Source organism: Chroicocephalus ridibundus, chromosome 18 (genome assembly GCF_963924245.1).
Source record: "Chroicocephalus ridibundus chromosome 18, bChrRid1.1, whole genome shotgun sequence".
Lineage (NCBI taxonomy): Eukaryota > Metazoa > Chordata > Aves > Charadriiformes > Laridae > Chroicocephalus > Chroicocephalus ridibundus.
The window spans coordinates 2,458,547-2,481,245 of NC_086301.1; the positions used below are offsets into that span (position 1 = coordinate 2,458,547).

Sequence of the window (22,699 nt, forward strand, 5' to 3'; positions counted from 1 at the left end):
AGAGGGGGTAGAAACAACCATAACTGAAAGCTTGGATATTCCCTTTCCTCTTGATGAACAATTACATTGGGTTTAGGCTTAACAGTCAGCTTCCCACTCTGCAGCCTGGATTCTTGCAATATAAACAGTCACTGATGAGAAACTAAAGAATTAGTCCTTCAGAACAGGTTTGCTGTAGTTAGTTTAGCTAACAGATAAACTGCATTTCAGCTGTTTTAATGTCTTCTAGTGAGAGATGTTGAAGAAGGTTACAAGGTTGTGGCTGTAAAGATACTTTCAAAACCATAGCAGAAACAGATAGCTAACAGCTTAGTAGATCTGCAAAGTATTAAGCACAACTGAAACCTTTTAATTCAAGTGTTTTACTAAGTCTAAAGACTTTCTTAAAACACAAGTCTAAAATGGAACAGCATTTGAAGTCTCTAAACACATTGACTGCAATGACATTAACTGGCAAAAGGCAAATTCAGAACTGCTGTTGAGTATGGAAAATTTGACTGAAGCTATGAAGATGGTGAAGAATGTTAGTTGGGGGGTTAAAAAACAATCCTGTCCATGAACTACCAGTCAGCACAATGAAGCAGAGTTGAAGAGACTCAGTGAGGTTTAATACCAGGCTACACCCCGTGAACTCAAAAGCCTGGCATGGTCTTAAGGGTACATTTACCAGTTACCAACTACTGACAACTATCTTGGAGAGCATGCTATGGTCTTTAAAGTGTCTTATTCAAGAGGAAGATAGAAAAGGGACTTCTATAAACTCTCACAAATTTTGTACATCACTGAATAGCAAAGTTACTCAGAAGAGTAATCACAAAGGCTAACTTCAACTTAGGAAGTCTAATCTCTCCCAGCTCCTCCTGTACTCAGAGAAGAAATAAGAGGCTCCTCTGGAGGGTCAGTCAAAGCTGTGAACCAGCCCCCTGAGAAGCCTCTCGCTCCTCACTAATTACAGAGCGAACATACAGGAAGATCACCCCCAACAGACTGAAGTTTGTCTTTCTCATTATACTTCTCCCACCTCACTAGCTTTGGAGACAAAATTTAAATAATCTGCTCTTGCTCAAAGTGAGGTTTTGTTTGGTTTTTGGTTGTTTTCTTATTTTTTTTAATCCCCCCTTCAAGTGCAATCAAAGGTTAGTCAAAGAACAAAACGGAGCACAATTCTTAAGTGCTGTCTGGAGATTGATTAGCGAAAGAAAAAGCAGGTTCCACAGGTCTCTAACTGTCTTGCTTTAGAAGAGAAAATGAAGTAAAATCCCCCAAGAAGCAGGATCATACATAGCAAAATGTTAGAAACTTTGAAGACACTTGTGTACAGGACTCTAGAAGAGCATCCCACTATTTGTGCTGTTTAAAAACTAATGTCATAAAAGGAAGACTTTATTTCACACATTGTTAGATTTGACATGGCAAATTCAACAGACCCAAAGAAGGATCAGGACAGGAAGGAGGAAAAGCTCATTTAGTTTGAATCATCTTTCTACCTTTTTTTTTTTTTACTACCCTGTTTTTCTCCGCTTTCCAGTTACATCAAAATTGCCCTGGACATGATATCCTGCTTATGACACAAGCAATCCAATGGTAAGGATTTAAGGGAGGGGGGAGATAACCCAGAAACAAGGAGGAACTTTGAATGTTTGAGTTCTGTTTCCATGAAATCCATCCCCCCTCCCCCCAATGTAAAAAATAAAGATCAGCCAGGCTCCACCTCTTCAGCACTCCAATGACCAGGGCCCTTTACATGCTGAACTTTGTGCCATTGCCCTCTGAGTTCATTCTGCCTGGTGATGTTGACTGACAGTTTCAGAGAAGCTCTCTGAGCAACTCTGATTTTGTTATTGTAACTAAACTGCATGTGAAAACTCCGAGTGCCTCGGTATCAAGCATAAAAAACTAATGAAATTAGCTTTCATTAAGCAAGCAAGGTGGTTAATTTAACACCTCAGTCCAATTCCTAAACAAAGCAACAGTACCTGCTATGTATGAGGTACTCCAGCTAAAGAGATTTTCTTTACCTTTTAGAATATTTCTCCTCCTCTGCTATTTTTCTACTCCTTCCTCCTGTTTACTGTACTAGGACATGCTAGACTCATTCATGGAAAATAAACCCACTGTCCTGGGTACTGTTCAAACTTAAACCAAAGTTGTTATTCATACTGTGACCGATTGCTCTTCACCTAGCACTTACTGTTGTAGTGCACTTTCTGATTGAAAGCCTGTAGAAAAAATAGGAGAGACTTTTCCCCCTCTGAAATTCTAACATGTTTCTGCCTTACCTCATTTCTGCTTCCTTCTCCAAAAACATATATAACAGTGACAAATACATACAACAGAATACCCCATCCTTAATTACAAAAGGCACTCTGAGAAATCTTTCCAATAAATCAGGAAACTGAACAATTTAGAAAAAACCTCTACAGAAATATTAAGTCTCTAATAATGGATCCAGAAAGATTCCTTAATTATTTTAATGAGAAAACGAGGTCTAAGAGAATTAGCTAAACTATGTCTGAAACATACATTAAAGGATCTGCAAACAGGGAAAGTCTCAGAGCCCAAAAGGCTTTGCTTCTTCAGAATAAACTAAGAGTTTAAGTCAAAGTTTTACAGGAAATGATAAACATTAAAGCCAAGACAAATAAGAAGGCAAAAAGTCACCATCCAAGTTACTTCTAGAATCTTTAGCCATGCTGAATGAAGTTTTATATTTTTTGCCTTCTGTTAATTTGATTTTCATTATGACCTCCTCACTTTATCACAAAAAGCAGCAGCAGCAAAAAAACCCCTCAACTTCTGGCCACATAAATGCAACTTAATAGTTAGAATCTTCACCAAGTTCTGAGAACATTTCATATAGGAAACCCTAAAACTACATAAAATAAACAAGCTTAACCTGATGTAGGTACAAAGGTAATTTTTAGATAGATTTTTAGCTTATCCTAATCACTGACGCAAGTCTGCATTCAAATCTTGCCAGATAAACAACCTCCAATGTTGTAGCTCCCAAGGCAAGCAATAAGATGAACAGAAAAAATTCAGAAGGAAAAAAAGAAAAAGAAAAAATTTGTAGGCCAGCCTGCAACTCATGGTTGGGCTTCAAGATTAGCACTGGTTTGAGAACAGCAGCTTAGAAGGTGAGAAAAACAGAATCCCTTTTCTTCTTACTCCGTGTTTCCAGATGGTAATCAGTGTAAAGCAAATCATGCTGTTCCTTCAGAGAAAAAACACAACACAAAAAACAAACCAACACAACCAAACACACATTCCTGAGAAACACACAAGATATCCAAAGATTACCACCCCCCAAAACATTCTAACATGCTGTATACAGAAACAGGAGTAAAACTGTTGGTATTTTATCATTCCAGCCTTATTTGAACATTGTCTTGCTATTCTGCAGGTTGTCAACTATTTCAAACAAGTTTATGAATACCAAGCTTATCTTTGATCAGAAGAACTCAAGCTCTCACAGATTTTTTTGTCACATGTGCAGGAGCTGAAAAAAGCATTTTTACTTTGATCACTAATGTGTATTTTAAAGGTATTAACACAGGTCAGTTAAGTTAAAGGCACTAACACAGGTAAAAAATGAAATGCATCTACCTACTTAGTGTCACATTTCATGTGTTTCTTCTTTGTGGCCTAAAAAGGACCACTGCTATATATAGCAAGTTCTGGGAAAAAATTCAGCCTGTCCCTCCTCAAGAGGGCTTCACTGCTACCCTAGCCTCAATAGCTTAGAAAAATCCTAAACAATGACTTGGGATGTGTATGCACAGTACAGTGGTGGAAGACAAAATGCCCTAGAGATAACCAATAATGGCACAGCAGATACCACAAGCCTGACTTTTCAGAGCTATGACAGTTACTCAAGCTACACTGAAGGAGAGCTCAAAGGCCACAACCTGGCTGCCATAACCAGGTCTGTGTTACATATATGTAGAAGATTTTTTTTTACTGTGCCAGTTACCACAATCAAGAAGGGAGACAAGAGTGCAGGAATCACCTTCAATACTAGAACGCAAGCCTCAAAAACACAGTCTTGCTTTAACTTATTCAGTCCATAGCCCCTGGGAAGAGTAAAGGCAATGCACAGTCACTTCAAAAATTCCTTTACATAATCAGCAGCTGTAGATTTTAAAGTTTAGACCTCAATTCTTCAGGTCCTTCAAAACACTGAAGCGTCTCTGCTGTTCTGCACTTTGAGGGATCATGTACACTAAGATGGCTGAGCAAGTGTGAAGTGTTACCTGCTCAGAATATTTATATACTACAATTGTCCTGCACCAATTTAAATAACTTTTTCCAAAGAAACAGAATGAGATCTCTATTGTAGTCTAAGCTGAGCATTACATAACAAAAAAGTTGCATTGTGAAGTATTACAATTAAAAAAAAATACTGTATTTCATATAAATTTAACACTGAGGTTCTGCTTGAGTGATGAGTTTGAGCCAAAGAACAAGAATTAATGTGAATTTGACTATGCAGGTCAACACAGACAAACTAGAATTTTTATTATGAGTGTTACCCCAAGTCACACTGACACCCCCTCCTGCCCAACATGTTTTCCTGAAAACATATTTAAAATAATGCCTGATAAATCAGTACATAACTGCATAAGGAACAGATTCTTCAGTTTACCTGAAATACTGCATGGGCCACTATTCATTATCAAGCTAATCATTTAAACATAGTGTTGCATCTCAGCTCAATGCTGAAAACCTGGTAACTGTCAGTTGAGATGAGAATTTATCCTGCACTGCTCTGCTTAACAAGCTATGTATTCTGCTGAAGGAACGTCAGTAATTTTAAACTTTTTTCTTTAGGCTAGTGTACACTGTAACCGTTTTTCCTAAAATTCTTAGTTCTAAAATGAGAAAGTGACAGTTATCTCACACTTCTTGACAAATAAAGGAAAGTGACATACAGTAAAAGGGATCCTTGGGCAAGATAACTGCAATTGACAAACATTAAAATGTTGAACATGAAAATATTCTCTTGCTTACCGAAAATTTCTCCATTTTTGGCAAATTCTGTCACAAGGTACAACATGCTTTTGGTCTCCATCACCTGTTGATGGAGAAATTGCACATGAGATTGATTGAGGGAAGAGCAAAAAGTAAACACACACCCAAATGGATACTTATTTTCATTGTTCTCTTCTGGTAAAGATGTGAAAGTCTTTGCCTTGCACATACAGTTATCACAGTCTTTCACTTTGTTTTTTCAAGTTATTTCAACAATTTCAAGGGGAGCATTTGCATGCTAAGCACAAGGACAAGCTTTAAATACTTCATGCTTGGGAAAGATGACTAGGGCTAACACTGTCAATAGTTCTCTAGTTATAGAAAGAAAAAAAAGGAAAAATACCAGATAAGCATCAGTCTTAAAACCTGGAAAAATTCAGGTAGAAGCACCACATCACAGTATCCCATTGTATAATCAGTCAGTACAACTACAGAACAATCACATCCTCTGGTGGGGGGAGGGAAAAAATAATAAAAATAAATCAGACTTTAAGCACCTTCTACTTTCTTTTCTGGCAAGTTCCAGCCTTCCTGTTACAAGAACAGACTACTCAATTCAAAAACATGGGATGCTGGAAGGAATAGAGGGAAACAAACAGGAGAAAAGAAAGAGGGTAAGGGCAAGACTTCAAAACTTTTTCATGGCCTTGAACAGAAAGACTTCACCCAACAATTCAAAACTCCATACTTCCATGATACAGGTTGGGAAAAGGCAGCCCCATCAGTTATCTTGCAGCTTTCTTCCTAATTATCTACTCCTCAATTGCTTAGAGCACTACTCAGGAATGCATTGTACAAATACCATAATCAAAAGATAGACTGAAAGTGAAAAATCCTCTACTTGGAAATAAAAAAGTCATTTAGGACTGCCCTCCAGTACAACTCAGTAATTTCACCACCCAACACATTTTGGGGCTATTTCAATAACCACTGTAAAACAGTTTAGCCTGAGCTGTCTGTGGACAAGACTTCCTTCAATTTGATTTTTGTTTCATTTATGCACAAGCTTGAAAGTACTAGAAGACTGCTCACAAAGAAATTATTCTTAGAGAGAAAAAAAGGCAAACCCTGAAAGATATACAGTTATAAAAACAGTAGAATTACCAAAAAACTGAAAAGTCAGCAGACAGAACAAGATGGCAGTTCTTCAGTCTCTCCTGCACCCTTGTTTAACTCTATAACAGCTGAGCATGTTATGACTTAAATGTCTGTATCTGGAAGGCAAAACAGTTTGGAAACACTGCTTTAAACCAGCATTTGGAGACAGGAAACTGCAACAGCCTGTAGATTACATATATAGAGAACCATTCTTAATGAAGCCAAGGTTGCTAGCTTCATTACCTGAATTTGACAATCCTCAGTAGTTCCTTGACATGAGACAATTCATAAAAACTTGTAGTGTGACCACAGTATAGTGGTGGGCACATTATACACGTAAATTAGTGAGACAATTTGATTGAAGGCTATTTTAAAAATAAACTCACCTATCTACCAAATGCATTTCTATCAAGCCAATCCCTTACTAGTAAAGGGGTAAGCAGTACATAACAATTCCCCTTCTCTTCAAGTGATCTTGCTGATGTCCAGATTTAATTTAACTATTTTCAGACTCTCCTCCCTACAATTCCTCTCTCCTTTACCATTTTTGTGTTTTCAGAAGGAACTGCGGTAGAACTAACTTAAGCTAGTTAGAAATTTAACTCCTTAAGGTCTGCCTCTACTCAGTGAATCAATATTTTAAAAAGGAAGTGGCAGACTCTTTCCCATAAGATGAAATTAAAGCTAAACAAGTCCAAGCCGGGATCTTTGTCTTTATTCCGTAAACCAACTCCAACACCATAGGTCCAGGTCCTTGTGCTCACATTGCCACTATAGTCTTAGTCAGATGAACTAAAATTCAAAGTTTGGTTTTAGCATGCACATATCTTCATTTATTTGTTGAGCTAAGTTTATTTCAAACAAGTAAGAGTATCTCAGAAGCACTATGTGATTTGTTAAACAGAACACTAACAAATAGACCCCAAAGGGAATATTCTCCGGAAAGCCTTAAAAGCAAGACTTAACTGAAGCAGAAATGCTAACAGGTCAAATATTTTACTGTATGCTAGCAGGAACAGATAATGAAACAAAAAAGAAACAATATAAAACAAACCTATGTTTCACTGTACAAGTTATGCACAGTATGAAGAGTGATAAGTAAAAACCTTCAAAAGTTTTCATTGTCTGCAATTGTATGCATTATCACAAGGGCAGGTTTATCTCTTATGTAAAATACACATTGCTGTACCATGATTATCATCCTTATGTTATAAAGGGATGCATTCAAGTCCACAACATACATAATTCACTTCAGGATAAATACAAATTGTCCATATCCACAACAGAAATGAAATGCAAGATTCCAACAAAAGTAAATCCAAAAATAAGTCTCCTAGTAAATGCACTTCAAGATAAAGTGTTTGAGAAGCTGTTTGGTGCGTACATTTACATCACAAGCACATCTGCAGAATCTGGATTTATGTATCCTCTTGTCTTATCATCTTTGGATAAGAAAGAAAATCTGCACTGAGCCAAGACTTGACTAAATAAAACCACTATATCCATGCAGATCTTCCCAGCTAGGACTCACACATTATGCTGAAAATTCCTACCCTGCTCTAGCTTACATAATACTTTGACTACTAACAGACAGCAAAGTCTCATCACTGGGTATTTCCAATTCATTTCTTTCACTAACATAAAACACACAGAAGGTTGTATATTTTAAGCAGATTACCATAGAATGAAAAAGGCCACAACTGATGCACTTTCAAGACAGTTAGACACTTATCCAATGCAAATCAATTCCAGAAAACCTGAGTATGTCGCAGACTGGTGATCTGCCAGAAGTCACTAGTGTAGAGGAAACTCTTCACACAGTAGCAAGAGAGAGGGGCAGAAGGGAAAGAGAGACACCATTAACTATACCTGGTAGAGCTTTATAATGTGTGGGTGATCAAGCATTTTCATTATCTGCACTTCTCGGTAGATCTTCTCCAGATTCACAGCATCCAGCTGAGACTTATCAATGATTTTTATTGCCACCTGCAGACAAATAGAAAAAGTGAGATTAAAACTCCCCAACATATTCCTCATTAGTTTATCCTCATTATAAAGGGAATAATGCAACCCCAGATAACTGGGGGCTTTCTTCTATCTCAGAAATACACATCCGACACTTAGAAATACAGCAGCACAACATTAAGCATGTCAGTAGTCCTACTAAGTGGCTGCAGCAATATCACCTACATCAGCATGTCAGAAAAGGAAAGTTTTACAAGAAATGGAAGACACAGAACAGGTGATGGAAGCCAGTGCTCTAATGAGTCCAGGTGCAGAATGCTCTTACATCAGAAGCAGGTGGGAACAACTGAGGACCCTCCATGTACCAGTGTTGTAAAGAGAGTATCTTCTTTAAAAGCCTAATTGTTTCCATTTCTAGAGTCAAGGTAGCCAATTGGAATCCCACAAATGCAAAATGATATTTTAAAGAAAAACTGTTGGCTCGACACAAGTTATCAAAACATGGTGGATCCATGTAGTTTCAACTATTACACACTTATTTTAACTGTAATTAATATGCTACTACATAAGGAATTTGCAGTTCATCTGTTCAAGGAAAAAAAGCCTATGTGAAGATGTTTGTCAGTCAAACCTTGCAAACAGATCTCAATTAGTTTAGGAAACAGATCCTGGTCTTATTGACCTTGTTTTTAGCCAATACCACGAAGTGAATTACAGAGAACTACACAAGCTTAGGAGACAAAAAATTTCAATCATAAGACATTTAAAAAAAAACTTAAGAAAAATATAGCTGCTATAAAAATCATGTAAAGCATAACAATACTAAAGAATACTGAATATATAAATGGTGTTTATTCACCTTGAATATCCCATATTAATGATGAAGCATGAGCAAACAATGTAGGTCACACAAATGCTTCCAATTGTAACTGCATTTCATAAACTATTGAACTATAGGAGGCAGCTGCTATGCAGGAGACAAAAATCCACAGGAGGTGAACCTCATTATCTCCAGTAAGGAGATGGACCCACTATGGACCCACCTGAATTCAGAATTAACTATTTATTGACTTCATTTCAGTATGCTTTTGCTTGATATCCTCTTCAAAAGTCACTTGTCTTCCCCAACCACCAGAAAAATAAGATTCTGATATGAATGAGTAAACTGATCTAGCCTTGTAATCAGTAAAAAGTTGTTAAGATACAGGATGCACTCTTACATAGCTCAAGCAGAAAAAGACTATTTTCCAAAGTAAACAAACAAATTTTTTAAACTTTTTTCGAAAGATATGGGTGGCCTTTTTTTTTAAACAATATCCAATTAATGTAGAACTCACTGAAACTAGATTTATCAAAAAACAATACATGCTTATAAGTATAATGACATATACAGCCATTAGACAGAAATCAAGAAAGAGGGTTCACATCCCACAACAGTTTCACCATTAATCACGAGTTATTCCATAGCCTTTATTCTTCAACACATAACAGTGGACATTTGGGAAGAAATGGTACCTAAAATGGTATTCAACCACTCCACACTCCTCCTCCCCAGCTCTCAGCAACTTTCTTCTAGTATAATAGCAATTTAGGGGATCCCAATGCCTGATCTTTTCAAAACAAGCTTCTCCCTGTTGTCTTCTGCTAGCTACTCTCCATAATGCACCTACTCTGCCCTCTTCCATATTACATTACATTCACACTGAGAAGTACATAGGAACAGTGATAATCAAGGTGGTCCTAAAAGATTACAGATCTCCCTTTGAAAGTTTCTGTCTTTTGACTACAAAGACACTATCTCCATGCAAGGAAAAGATGTGCATCACCTGCTTCTGCTCCTATTTGTTACTCTCTCATCCTATTCCCAATCCTTTGAACTACAATATTAATTTTCTGTCTTACATTTGGTACATGTATAAAACTTGATAATGAAGTCCTGGCTTCACACATGCAAGGAACAAGGGACAGGCAAAAGAAGAACAGTAATATGCATGGAACTGGACTATCCAAATGCATACTTCCCTCTTGGTCTTGCCAGACTTGCACCCCCTTTGACTGTTCCCTACAGTTACTGCTCATTCTCTCAGCAGGTCCCCTTTCCCTCACTTATAACACCAGAACAGCAAGCTGCTTCCTTATTTGGTCTGATTATATGCCATGTGGCAGCAGAGGATGCAAACAATCATTCATGCAGCCTAAGAGAAAAACCCACACAAAACCCAGGCCAGTCTCCCTGGCCTACTCTAAGATCACACCTAATAAAATGACTTCTAGTTATTGTTTATTTTTTGCAGGCACAATTTATTAGCTTAAGAAGAAATCACTTCACTAGAAAGTCACAAAATGTCAAAGTAATCAAACCAAACTACTAAAGCCAGAAAAAATTCTTAAACACACATCAGGAAATATTTATTAAAAACAACCCATGTGTCACTTTTCTCCACTTCCTCTAATTTATTTTACACTGTGTCTCTGGAATCAACCAGAAACACAAGCTGGTTTCTCCTTCATTTTCCACATCTATCCCAGCTTATACCCCTTATTTGGGTGACCTCCAGATTTAAGGGGAATGGAGCCCACTATTTCTTATTTACAAAAGAATGAAAAGATTAGTCTGTAGCTGTCTTACATCCCCATCACAAAACAGTAACACATCTTTCAGTCAAGCAACAAGGTACCTCCAAGTCTTGAATAGATGAGGTATTCAGGAAAGTCTAAATGCCTCCTTCATCAATCCAGAGTAATACAAAAAAAATGCAAGATGCATTTTTTTATTTATTTAAAGTTTAACGGCAACCTAATTAGAATAGCATTTTACACAGACAGCATCAGCCTCTCAAGTAACTTGAGGTATTTACAGTAACTTCTTTCTTCACATAGACAACAGTATAGAAGCTTTACCTAAAACTTGTATCACTTGTAACTTTTAAGACTGCCCCCGGTTCATTTAATTTCACCTTACAGTCACTGTGCATTTCCTCCCCATAGTCAGGTGTTTTACTAAGCTCTCTTCAAACACAAGCAAAGAAAAAAACAAACCAGTAACTTTCTCCTGTTTACTCTTCTTGCACATAGGAAATGTGTGCAGTACAGGAAAGCTAATAAAAGCAAAGCTACATAGGACTTCAAAGAAAAGAGGTTATATCTAGCATAGAAGAGGGAAAAAACCCAGCCACAAACAACTGAAACTGCAGCCAAGAAATAAATAAGGGGGGTGGACAATTTGGAAGAAAAACAACAACAAACCAACCCCCAAACCCAATGAAAAAACCCAATAGCAGCCTGCTTTCCGGGGCTCATGCTGAACCTTTGTGTATCTATTCATCACACTGTCATTGTTTGATTAGCACAAATATTTATACTTCCTTCTTCTATACTTCTCACCCCCTTCTGATGGGGAGGGGGGGATTTCTCCAACTGTATGTCTTGCTAGTGATACTTTCTGCAATGAAGCTTGACCCCCCATCTCCTTATCCTAGTGAAAAATCTAGCTTTACAAGCACACTGACTCTGTTTTTTTCAGTATAATTTGGCACTTCCACCCCCATCTCCTTATCCTAGTGAAAAATCTAGCTTTACAAGCACACTGACTCTGTTTTTTCCAGTATAATTTGGCGCTTCCACAGTTTTCTCTTAAATTTTGAGTATTCCTTTTACTCAAAGTACAAATACTTCAAATACAGCCTGTTACCACTTCCAAACCTACCTACAAGCGTCTATGTTGCCAGCTTTCTCCAGAGATATCAGGCATTATTCTGAACACTGCAGTTCCTAGTTTCTAACATCTGCAAAGACCTCCAACAAAAAAAAAAATCCATTTTTAACTTTGTTTTCACAGATAACAAGAGGATCCATTTACCTAGAAAAACCTAGATAACTCATTTGTCCTTCAGTTTTAAAGATTAAATACTTCCATTTCCACTTCAATTTCTTAATAATTGGTGCCTACTGTAGTTTTATGTTTTCCAAGGCTAGTAAGACTATGCAACTGTATAATCACTTCAATTTTTAAAAAGTGATTTTATATAAAATAAGAATATGCAGGAGACATTTTTAACCTTTACATGGTTAAAATCCTTGAACAGATCTTACTTCCTGAGCAACAACCAGTAAAATTTCATTAGGGGAAAGAAGCATTTAGAAAAGGAGTAATAAGAAAAGAATGGGTCATATAAATTTGGGAAGCATGGCTACAAATCCTGCTTTAACCTTCACTACACTTTCTGTCCAAGAACAGCACTTCATGTTCCAATGTTTCCTACTTTCTTCCTTTTCCAGAAGTTTCCTATCATATCTCCTTGTGGCACACATTTAGAAATACAGCAATTCCCAAAGATCATTGAAAGACTGAAACCAAATTCTTCTTCTGAAAGTGTGGAAGCAAGAAAACAAGTCTTCAGGTCACACATTTCTTGGAGCAGAATGCCTCCAGGAAAATCCTCTTTCAATAGTTTTAAAACATTTCCTTACCTCCCCATATCACAAGTAAAAAGCGATCGTAGATTAAAACAAGTCACAGAAGGTTAACACTCCCCACAAGCACACAGTAATGTTCTACATTGTCTACACAATCATCCACCTACTCTCAAAATTATAACGCTAACATGTATCACTGATGAAAGTATTCTGCATTTATGGCTTTTGAGCCTGAAAAGATCCGTTTTGTTTACACACTGGGCGTTCAGGCACAACAGCACATCAAGGACTTGGATGAATAGTTCCACAAAAATGTTTTTATGAAGAGATCACCAGATAGTAATGACAGCATTAATAAAATGTCCTTTATTAAGTCAGTTAATACTGAACTCCTGCAGGCAGCTATGTAACTAGAAAAATTATATTACATGTGACTTTGCAAACATTAGAAAACAAGCTGTTTTGGAGCACTACAGAATGAGCCACTGCCTCAGCAGGCTACTTGCTACCTCTGTCATCATACTAACAGATGCATTCTGTGCTGCTACATCCATAACCTGTTCAACAAAAGACAAACGAGACTGCTTTAGCTAGATCATTCAGTTGACAGCTATCACTGATATATTCATAAAAGTGTGTGTTGTGTAACCACATAAGTTCTGTCTTTCAGACATCTGAAATAATTCTAAGCACAGCTCTCTACTAATTATCTTATTTGAGATGCAAACTAATGAAGAACAAGCTACATTTCCAGTTTAAATAGGTTTTTAGTTTAGGAAACCTACCACATTACATCAACCCATACTTTGTCTTACAATGTGGAGTTATTTGGTAATATTAAGTGTTAGTTTTGAACACAGAGAGTAAAAGCACGTGCCTACTTGAAGGAAAAAATTTTGCTATTTGCAATGCTTGTACAACTCTCAATGTGTATATTATATATGTGCACACAGTGGCAGGCTTCTATAGGAAAACCAGCATAGTAGCAGCTGGCACCACTGCTTCTACAGTCAAATGCAGATTAGATCTCTCAGTCTATTCTGAGTCTTCAGTTTTCATGCATCTTGACAGGGTCATAGAAGATTTAGAGAAAAACGTCTTGGGAATCCTTAAAATCCAGCAACTTCTTCATAACAAAGCGAGAAGGAACAGGGCATTCAAATAGCAATAGCTCACTTTTGTCCATAATCTCAGCTGTGTCATGATGACAGGAAAAAGGGAAGTAATTCTTAGAGGTGGAGAAGCTGCTTCAAGATGAAGAACAGTTTCCTATCTGGAAAGTGTGTTTTGTTCCTGAATGTACAGCTTGTTAACAACTACTAGCATCTTACGGAGACGCTGCAATATCATTTTAATCTTTTGAAGACAGTGCAGAGAGACTGACTGCACACAGAAATGAATTCTCATTTCTCTAGTATGGACAATCATTGCCATAGCACAAGCAAACTAACTCTAACGTGGCACATGCCAAATTAAGTACAATTACACAAGTTTTATGAATCTAGTTTTGGCTTTTTTTTTTAAATACTTATCACTTATAAAAGACAACAAACCACAAAATCCCAACTGAAAAACAATATATAGCATTAGAACACAATTCAAATGACAGAAAAAAAGAGGGAATCCTGTTCCTTCCCTTATCTTCCTTCCCCACCACCAGTTTTTGCTGCTTAAAGACTTATATTCCAAAATATCTTTGAAACTGTCATAATTTCTTTTAATTTAAAAATTTTAGGCACAGCACACATTTCCTTCCCACTTTCACTAAAGGCCTAGAGAACTGGAGTTTGCTCAATCCTCATCTGACATCTGGGAATTGAAACTGTCAAGCAGTGAAGGTGAAATGCTTGTCTAAAAAGAGGAAAGTTCTTCTATCCTTCAGCTACTCCAGCTTTCAGTTTTCATTGTTTTTATGTTATGCATTTAATTCTCTGACCTAGTCTTTCAAAAAAAGACCAAATAAACCAAACCACAACACAACATGCCCCCCAAAACATGGCCTAACAAGTTAACACACACACAAAAAAAAAAGGTTTGTTTGTGTCAGTGCAAGTGTTAAGGTTTCATGCAGATTACAGAAATTCAGATTTGAGTTGTTAAACCAATACATCCTAAAAATAGATAAACTGCATTAAAATTAACAAACACAACTTCCTGCAATCTAGAGCAACTCTAATTTACAACAGCAAAGGGTTTGGATATCACAGATTTATAAAAGCATTAACGCCCCTTAGGGTAGCACATTATGCTCAACTTAATCTACCTGTGACCTCCCACTCTGTCTCCAGATATGTGCTCCTCCTCTCCCCCCTGCAACAGATCTAGAGAACCCACAGCTGCAAACAGTTAAATTGGCACCTTGTGTTTGGTGTTTTTTTGGCAATAGTGTAATTTTCTCACTAAATTACTCCACTAATCCAAACTGTGTGCTATTATGCAAAGGAGCTGCTGTCTCCACTTCTATCATTCACTTTTATATGTACCTAAGCACACTCGATCAAGCACCTACATCTAAACTAGTATCACATCTTGTACCAGGAGCTGGTAATTTTCAGAGAAAAGTGCAAAGCAGCTGTAACATACCAAACAGATAAAAGGATAACTGTGAACCATAAGGACATACTAGTCAGAAGGGTTCCATTTTCACCTGAGGAGCAATGGCTAGTATTCTTCTACAGATGACTAATCCTCAGGGAATATTAGTTACATAATTTGGGGGGCAGGTGGGGAACATGACTGTCACACACATAGCCTGTTCACAAAGACTTTCCTTCATCCTTAAAGTGCATTGCTTTTTTCCAAGTAGTACCTTCATCTATACTGAGAGCTTTTCATTACTGTTCATTATTTCACACATCATCATATTTCACTAGAAGCAAATATCCATCTTCTTGAACTTTATGGTTCCAATTACTTTTGTTCTCTTTTCTTAGTCTCGTCTTCTTCTGAGGAAAAATTCTGCTTATTTGTGCATGCCTCATTAACAAAAGTTACCCTGAGATCACAGGATTTCTTGGCAACAGGATAAATTAGCATGGCAGGAAAGCACATGTCATTAGCTTAAATGACAACAAACACACAAACAACAAGCAAAGCAAAGGTCGCATTCAACCATGTAGCCCCCTCTGGGGCACCCTGTGTGGACTGTCATTAAAGAGTGTCATGCACTACCTCTATTACTACAAATATGTATCAATCCTACCATTTTTCTTAACTTTCACACTTAGAATGGTTTGGGTTCGAAGGGACTTTAAAGATCATCTAGTTCCAACTCCCCTGCCATGGGCAGGGACATCTTCCCCTAGACCAGGTTGCTCAAAGCACGGTCCAGCATGGTCCTGAACACCTCCAGGGATGGGGCATCCACAACTTCTCTGGGCAACCTGGGCCAGTGTCTCACCACCCTGACAGGAAAGGATTTCTAATCTAAATCTCCCCTCTTTCAGTTTAAAACCATTCCCCCTCATCCTATCACTCTGATCCCTGCTCCAGAGTCCCTCCCCAGCTTTTCTGGAGCCCCTTTAGGGACTGGAAGGTCTCCCCAGAGCTGCCTCTTCTCCAGGCTGAACAACCCCAACTCTCTCAGCCTGTCCTCATCGGAGAGGTGCTCCAGCCCTCTGAGCATCTTCATGGCCCTCCTCTGGACTCGCTCCAAATTTCTCTGTTTGACTGTTTAGTCATGCAATTTTAGTGTTGCATTAATATAGGATTCAAGTTATGATTTCTGAGTTTGTTCACAGACACCATATACTGTCTTATGTGTATCTTCTGCTTCAGGCCTGGTTTCATTTTATTTCCACCTATACTTTGCTAACAATTTATGGCAACTATATTTGCTATTCTCATTTCAAGTTACAATTTTATAGTCCGATATGTAGGTTTTCCATAAAAAGGTCGGATTTTGTACATAATCTAAGTGCTAACCTTTCAAGGTAGTAAGATTCCATCCTTTTTTATTTGCCAGTTATTGCCTACTCAGGGTTATGTAAAAAATAGGCAAATATTTTTATAGGTCAAAGTCACATAAAATACAGTTTCAAAGTACCAATGCTAAAAAAGCCCAACAACAAACACATCCCAAATTTAAACAGTTCAAATAGGAAGATTCATGAGAAACTCAGACAAGAAAATCATCCTTTTTAAAAAGGTTTTCTGAGCAATACTCAACAGCAACACAGCACAGACATTCCTGCAGTACAGACCTGATGGTACACAGGTGCAGCCTTTCCAGAACCTAATAAGCTGAATATTCTTCCACTGGAAGTTTAATGAAGGCACAGATGAATGTGAGAAATTAGCAACTCAATAAATTTAAGCAACAGTTTAGAACAAGCTTGAAATATGAACAGCCTTCCGTCTAGAAACATTAATAAGCAGGACTTCCACTTTATATGCATAGCAAACTTAACACTAAATCAAGTGAGGTAATCCAAACTTGAAATACTTATTCAAAGTAGTATTTGACTGGAATTAATTTCACCTGAGACCACTAGAAGTGACCTCAATAGAGTTCCTCTTCCTCAAAGACCATGTAAATACTTCCAGCAACTAACTCAGCAGTTACATTCCAGAGAAACATTCTTGCATCTCTTACTGCAGAAAGTCAAGGTAGCTGTACTGAAAAATGAAAGACCTTGATACAACTCTCCAACACAGGCAAATCTGCTATGAAAATCACACAGAAGATAAAACAGCTTCAGACTGGACACAAGGCTCCTCAGAAAAGGAAAGCTGCTTAAAAAAAAAAATCAAGACTGTATTAGAGTGCACTCAGATTCAGCAATTTTTAGGACACAGATAGAAAAATCATACCAGACTTGGGAACTGTTAAGCTCTTAAGTTTTCTGCAGCCTTTGTTATTTTGAACAATACTAAACAAATATAGTTTCTAAAACAACACATAAAAATAAAGATGAAAGTTTTCATTCCCATCACAAAGTCCGCCAAAGAAATGAGAACTAAGAAGTAAATGACAACTTACTATCTTCAAGGGAAGTGTTTAGAAGTTTGGCATATGGCATCAAACTTGGAAAGAGAACACTAACATTACAAGGTCTTTGCTTGGCTCTTCAGTAATAGCAAGGAAGGATTTACAAGTAATTATGTTTATTATGAAACTTGAGAAATTTCTTTTCATACTTGGGATGTAAAGTTCATCTACCACTGCACGACCAGAACAACATTAGCATCACAGGTTTCTTTTCCTTAACTGTGGTCCAAACTAAGAGCATTTTTCATTCCTATAAGGAATGATTTTACCACACAAGACCACAGTAACTGAATAATTGCAGGTCTTTTCAGTTTTTTTACCTTGTACTACAGACAATATTTTATTTACTTTTGTCTGGTACAGAGCAGCACAATAGGCTCTTCTTCAGTAAACAATGAAAGCAACCATAACAGAGCCTTGCAAAAACCTTACCTCTAGGTGTAGCAACTAAAACTACCTAAGAAAACATAAAAGGAAGCTGATCTTTCAAAGCCATTACTCTCATTAGATACCTGTTTTTAAAAAGTTAACACAACTACATTTTATCCACACAGACTTACAATTGGTTTTGTTTTAGGTAAAGCATAAGATGTTAGCAATCTACAGGCTAGTAATCACTGGGTGACATACGTGGGGAACAGGGGGTGGTTAAACAAAGGGACTAAAAATGGTTGAATTTGGTTAACCAGCAGGATGATATATTGAAGAATTCAGGACACAGAAGTTCCTTTGCTAAAACAGATTACCGAGGTGGAAGAACTGCTCATCTACAAGTATTGGCCAGCTCAGGAAACCATAAAATATTCAGGACACGAAAGCAGGCACAGCACAAGATTTGAGCCTTCCCAATTAACAGAAAGTTATCGCTATCTGACGGCTACGCTCACGAGCTGAACCGACAGCCACCCGCCCCCTACGCCCTCCCAGCCCGAGCATCCTCACCGTGACTGCAACGCGCCAGCCATGGCCCGGGCCACCGGGGCACCCCGCGACAGCCGGACCCGGAGGCGTGAGCACGGCCCTTGCCAGGAAGGTGGAAGCAAGAAAACCACAAGAACGGCGGCCAGGGCTCCCGCTCCACAGCCTGCCCGCAGCCGAACACCTCAAGTAAATAAGATATCCCCCGCCCACCCTATAGGAGGAGGCTCCAGTGCTAGAAGGGACAAAAGGAACTAAGCAGCCTGCAAGGGCGCTGCTGCCCACCCCCGCCGAGCCACCCCGGCCACCCCCCAGGAACTCCCAGCTCCCCAGAAGAACCCCGCCGAGCCCCGAGGCCGCCCGCCGCTCCACAGCCTGGAGCGGAGCCCCGTAACCCCAGCGCCAGCCGCCGCGCCGCAGGAAGCCCTGCCGGCCAGCTCCCCTCAAAGCCTACAGCAGCACCCCGCAGCCCTGCGCGCACCTCCAGACCCCGAGGGCTCCAGAGGCCTCCGCCCAGCCAGGCTCAGCGGCCGCGGGAGGGGCCCGGCGGCGCGGCCGGGCTAAGCCGGGGCAGGGGGCGAACTGCGGCCCCCTTCGCCTCGCCGCGCCTCACCTCGCTGCGCGTGATGCGGTGCCGCGCCAGCTTGACCACGGCGAAGTTGCCTTTGCCCAGCGTGCCCTCGATGTCGTAGAAGCCGACGCGGACGGGCCCGAGCCCGCGGGGCAGCAGCGGGGGGGGCCGCCGGGGCTCGGCCATTACCATGCTGGGCGCGGGGGGCGGCGGCAACGGCGGCTCCAACGGCGGCTCAGCTCGGTCTGCGGCGCCTTGGAGCCGCGCCGCCCCGCCCCTCCGCCCTCCGCCACCAACCGCGCGTCACAGCGCGCGTCAGCGGGGGCGGGGCCTCGCCATGGCAACGGCAGCAACGACGGCCACCGCGGCGGGGCGGCCGCCCGGCCTGCCCACCCCTCTCCACGCCCCGGGGGGCCCCGCGGCACGGCCGGGCCGCCCGGCGCCGCTCCGGGCCCCTCCGCCGTGCTGCGGGCATGTGTCATCCCCCCCAGCTCCGCCTCTGCGGCGCGGCCGGGGCAGAGCTCCCGCTCCCGGCTTTGTCGGCCCTCGCACCTGCGCGCGCAGGGAGGTGGCCGGTGCCCCACACCTGCCAGTGCTTAAGAGGAACAATTGGACAATGCTCTTAATAACATGCTTTAACTTTTAGCCCTGAAGTGGTGAGGCAGTTGGGCTAGACGATTGTTGTAGGTCCCATCCAACTGTTCTGTTCTGTTCTATTCTATTCATTTATTTATTTCCTACACACCTAGAAAGACAGATTTGGAAGCTTTGTTAGGCCCTTTGGCATAAAATGGTTAGAAGCCCTGCAGAGTTTACAATGTAAGTGCGAAAAAAGTGAAGGCCTTTTATGCTAAATTTCCAGTACTAAGTCCACCTAGTCTACTTTATGTTTGCACTTACATGTTACCTTGCTTTCATTCTAAAAATTCCATGCTTATTTCAACTCTGCAGCAATCCTTCCTCTCCCAGTTCATGCCTGCCCCTCTCTGATCGCTCCCTCTCCCCTGGCTCATCTCACACTGGGAGACTGGTACCTTCTGACAGCTGGAGACCAGGAATCACCCCTGGAGGTTTGCTCAGTTCCACTGACTAAAGAAGGCAGGTCCAAAACCTGATGGTACAAGAACACACGTGTCTGTCAAATCAGATGCACGTTCAGCAACAGTCACAGACCTTTTATGAACACAGAGTGCAGTGGATGCAAACACAGTTCAAAACAGAGCATGGCCACAAAAAATGAGTGGAAGAATGCAAGAAATAAACTTCTGTCTCTTGCTTCCCCTTTGAATACGTCTTACACGTAAAGCTGCCTCATACTTGTGGAAAGCTGGTTAAATTTGTTACCTGTCAAACAGCAATGACTGTTCTGCAAAGGGAACTGAAGACCTCCATGAAAAGTTAATGCTTGTCCTTCACTGCACTTGACAGTTCATGAGATTCCTCTAAGGAATGACATTTTGAGATGATGCTGCTGCCTTAGACTGCTATGGATAATAACCGTGCTGTTACTGTTCTATTTATCCCCTTAAGAAGTTCTGGCAATGACTAACTGATGACTTGAGTTAGTCAGACAACCACCCTTTTAAATGATTGATAGGTGCATGAGCAAGCTTACCATAATCCTACTTGAAAAGGGTGTCATCCTGAGCTGCTACTTGGGAAATTTTGCTCCTGTTTTGCCCTGTAGGATCCTTCATTTTTTTCCAGAAATCTGAAACACTGACCAAACAATAATTCTAGCATGATGCAAGCTTAGCGTGTTAAAAGTAACTTTTTCTACATTGTGCAAAATATTGCCCAATATTCATTCTCAATCACTTTATTACAAATAAAAATTTTAGGAATAAAATTTGCTTCCTGCCCGCTTTTATCCATGTAAAATCTCACCAGACTGGTGCAAAATCAAATGTTAAGTCAGATGTAGCGTTTGCAATAGAAAACTTCTGCAGAAACTTTGTGTTGCAAATCACAATGCCATTTTGGGCCTGAAAGTCCAGGTTACAAAAACATATCTTAATAATGCTGCTGGAAGAACTACAGTCACAAAACCATTCTTTGCACAGCAGCCTTTAACGGCCATTGATGGCTTTTGCTTTGATTCAAGGAAAGTGATTCAAGTGCTTCTCACAAACACTGGTACAAATGAGCTCTTCCAGCCTATTTTTCAACCCTCGGCTGAATGACACAAACTGTAGAGCACATGTGCCCTCTTGTGGTCAATGTTCCTGTACATAATACTACAGCTGTGATACTCTACTAAACGGAGATGTCAAAGAAAGAGATTATATAAACACCTCGCCTTCTAAGAACTTCCAGAGATGCTATGCACATGCAGCTGACTTTGCCTGAGTTCAATAAGCCAGCAGCTGAAAAGACCAGGGCACACATACACTTGCCAAAATACGGCTTTATGTGTTTACACACCTAAGCTCCAACGTCTAGCTTGAGCTTTTCCCTCTCATTTCCTGTTTTTCAATGCCTAAAAGATGCTTAGTGCCTGCCAAAAAAAAGAGGAGAGACTAGGGATATAAAAGCGGACACACCATTGCTTGATAAAAGAAGACTAATTACTGCATTAGAAACCTCAGACATTGCAAGTGCCCAGCAATGACTACTCTCCTATACCAGCGTTTTGCTTTTCAGGAGAAATGGTTGCTAACTGGGTGTCATTTTCAAAACAGGTAGAAGATTTTTTTTTTTGGAAGGGCTTACTTCTTTCAGGGCTTCATCTTGCACCACTGTCTGCTGGAGGAACAGCGTGAGATGGGCAGAGATTCTGTGATACTCCAGATATGCAGGACAGAGCCATCGTGTCCATCAACCTCACCTATGGCATTCAGGAAGTGAGAGAAGCAACTGACTGAAATATTTCCATGTTCGCAAGAGACAGCAATAGCGCAGAGATCCAGAAACGTCTTCCTGCATATTTACATTGGCAGAGCACACTCATGGCCACGTCGTGCACTCATTTCTGTTATTGTTTCAGTCCCACATAAAACACCTTCTGCCAAAACCTTTGGCACGCCCTTGTTTCCTGGTGGCTTATACAAATTGGCTTGCTTCCTTTTCCTATTTATTTATTTCCATGCAATGGAGAAGAGCAAAGTTTTAGGGAACCTGGTCAAGAGCTAAATTCATTGCAAATGCTTCATAGATAGGCTTGTTTAGCAGCAAAATGTTGCTCTCCTGGAGCCAGAAATACTCACCTGCAGAGCAACAGATGAGTAATACTTGTGTTCCTGCTTGGCACGCTTTATTTGCTTGGTCATTTTCCCTCCATTACCTGGTTTCAGATTGAAGAAGAAAAAAACAAAACCAAAAACCAGATGGATCCAAAACCTGGAGTTTAGCAAATCCCTAGAGTTTCCTAGTGTAAAGACAGACAAAGCAGATAAAATTTTTTATTATTTTAACAACGTAGTCTGAAGAGTTCTGGCTTCAGTAAGAATTTCAGTGTCAAGATTGCCTCAACCTGTACCTTTCTTTTAGGTCTGCATTACATCTTGTATGCCTTCAGACAAAACTCGTCCAGCAGAAGACTGGCACTTCACTACCACATCACATTTCTGTCCATCACAGTGTGCACAAGGTATTCTAAACAGAGGAAATACTCTTAATGAAAACATTCACGCAGGGAAAGGAGATGAACAGAAATCTTTCCTTGCCACAATACTGGAGACTATTAAATAGGGGCATTGGGCTGAGAAACG

General features: G+C 40.0%; 1 protein-coding gene across 2 annotated transcripts in view; it reads right to left on the reverse strand.

Moving 5' to 3' along the window:
* SIK2 (salt inducible kinase 2) overlaps positions 1 to 19,715 on the reverse strand; it is a 57,582-nt gene extending 37,867 nt beyond the window's left edge. Inside the window, exons 1-3 of one of the 2 annotated variants that reach the window (XM_063355174.1) lie at positions 19,032 to 19,715; positions 7,999 to 8,115; positions 5,011 to 5,074 (exon numbers count right to left, since the gene is read on the reverse strand). In XM_063355174.1, coding sequence (XP_063211244.1) covers positions 5,011 to 5,074; positions 7,999 to 8,115; positions 19,032 to 19,181 — 331 coding nt within the window. In that variant the 5' untranslated portion in view covers positions 19,182 to 19,715. The remainder of the gene's footprint in view (positions 1 to 5,010; positions 5,075 to 7,998; positions 8,116 to 19,031) is intronic. The other variant, XM_063355173.1, reaches the window with a different exon arrangement.
* Positions 19,716 to 22,699: the final 2,984 nt, after the last annotated feature.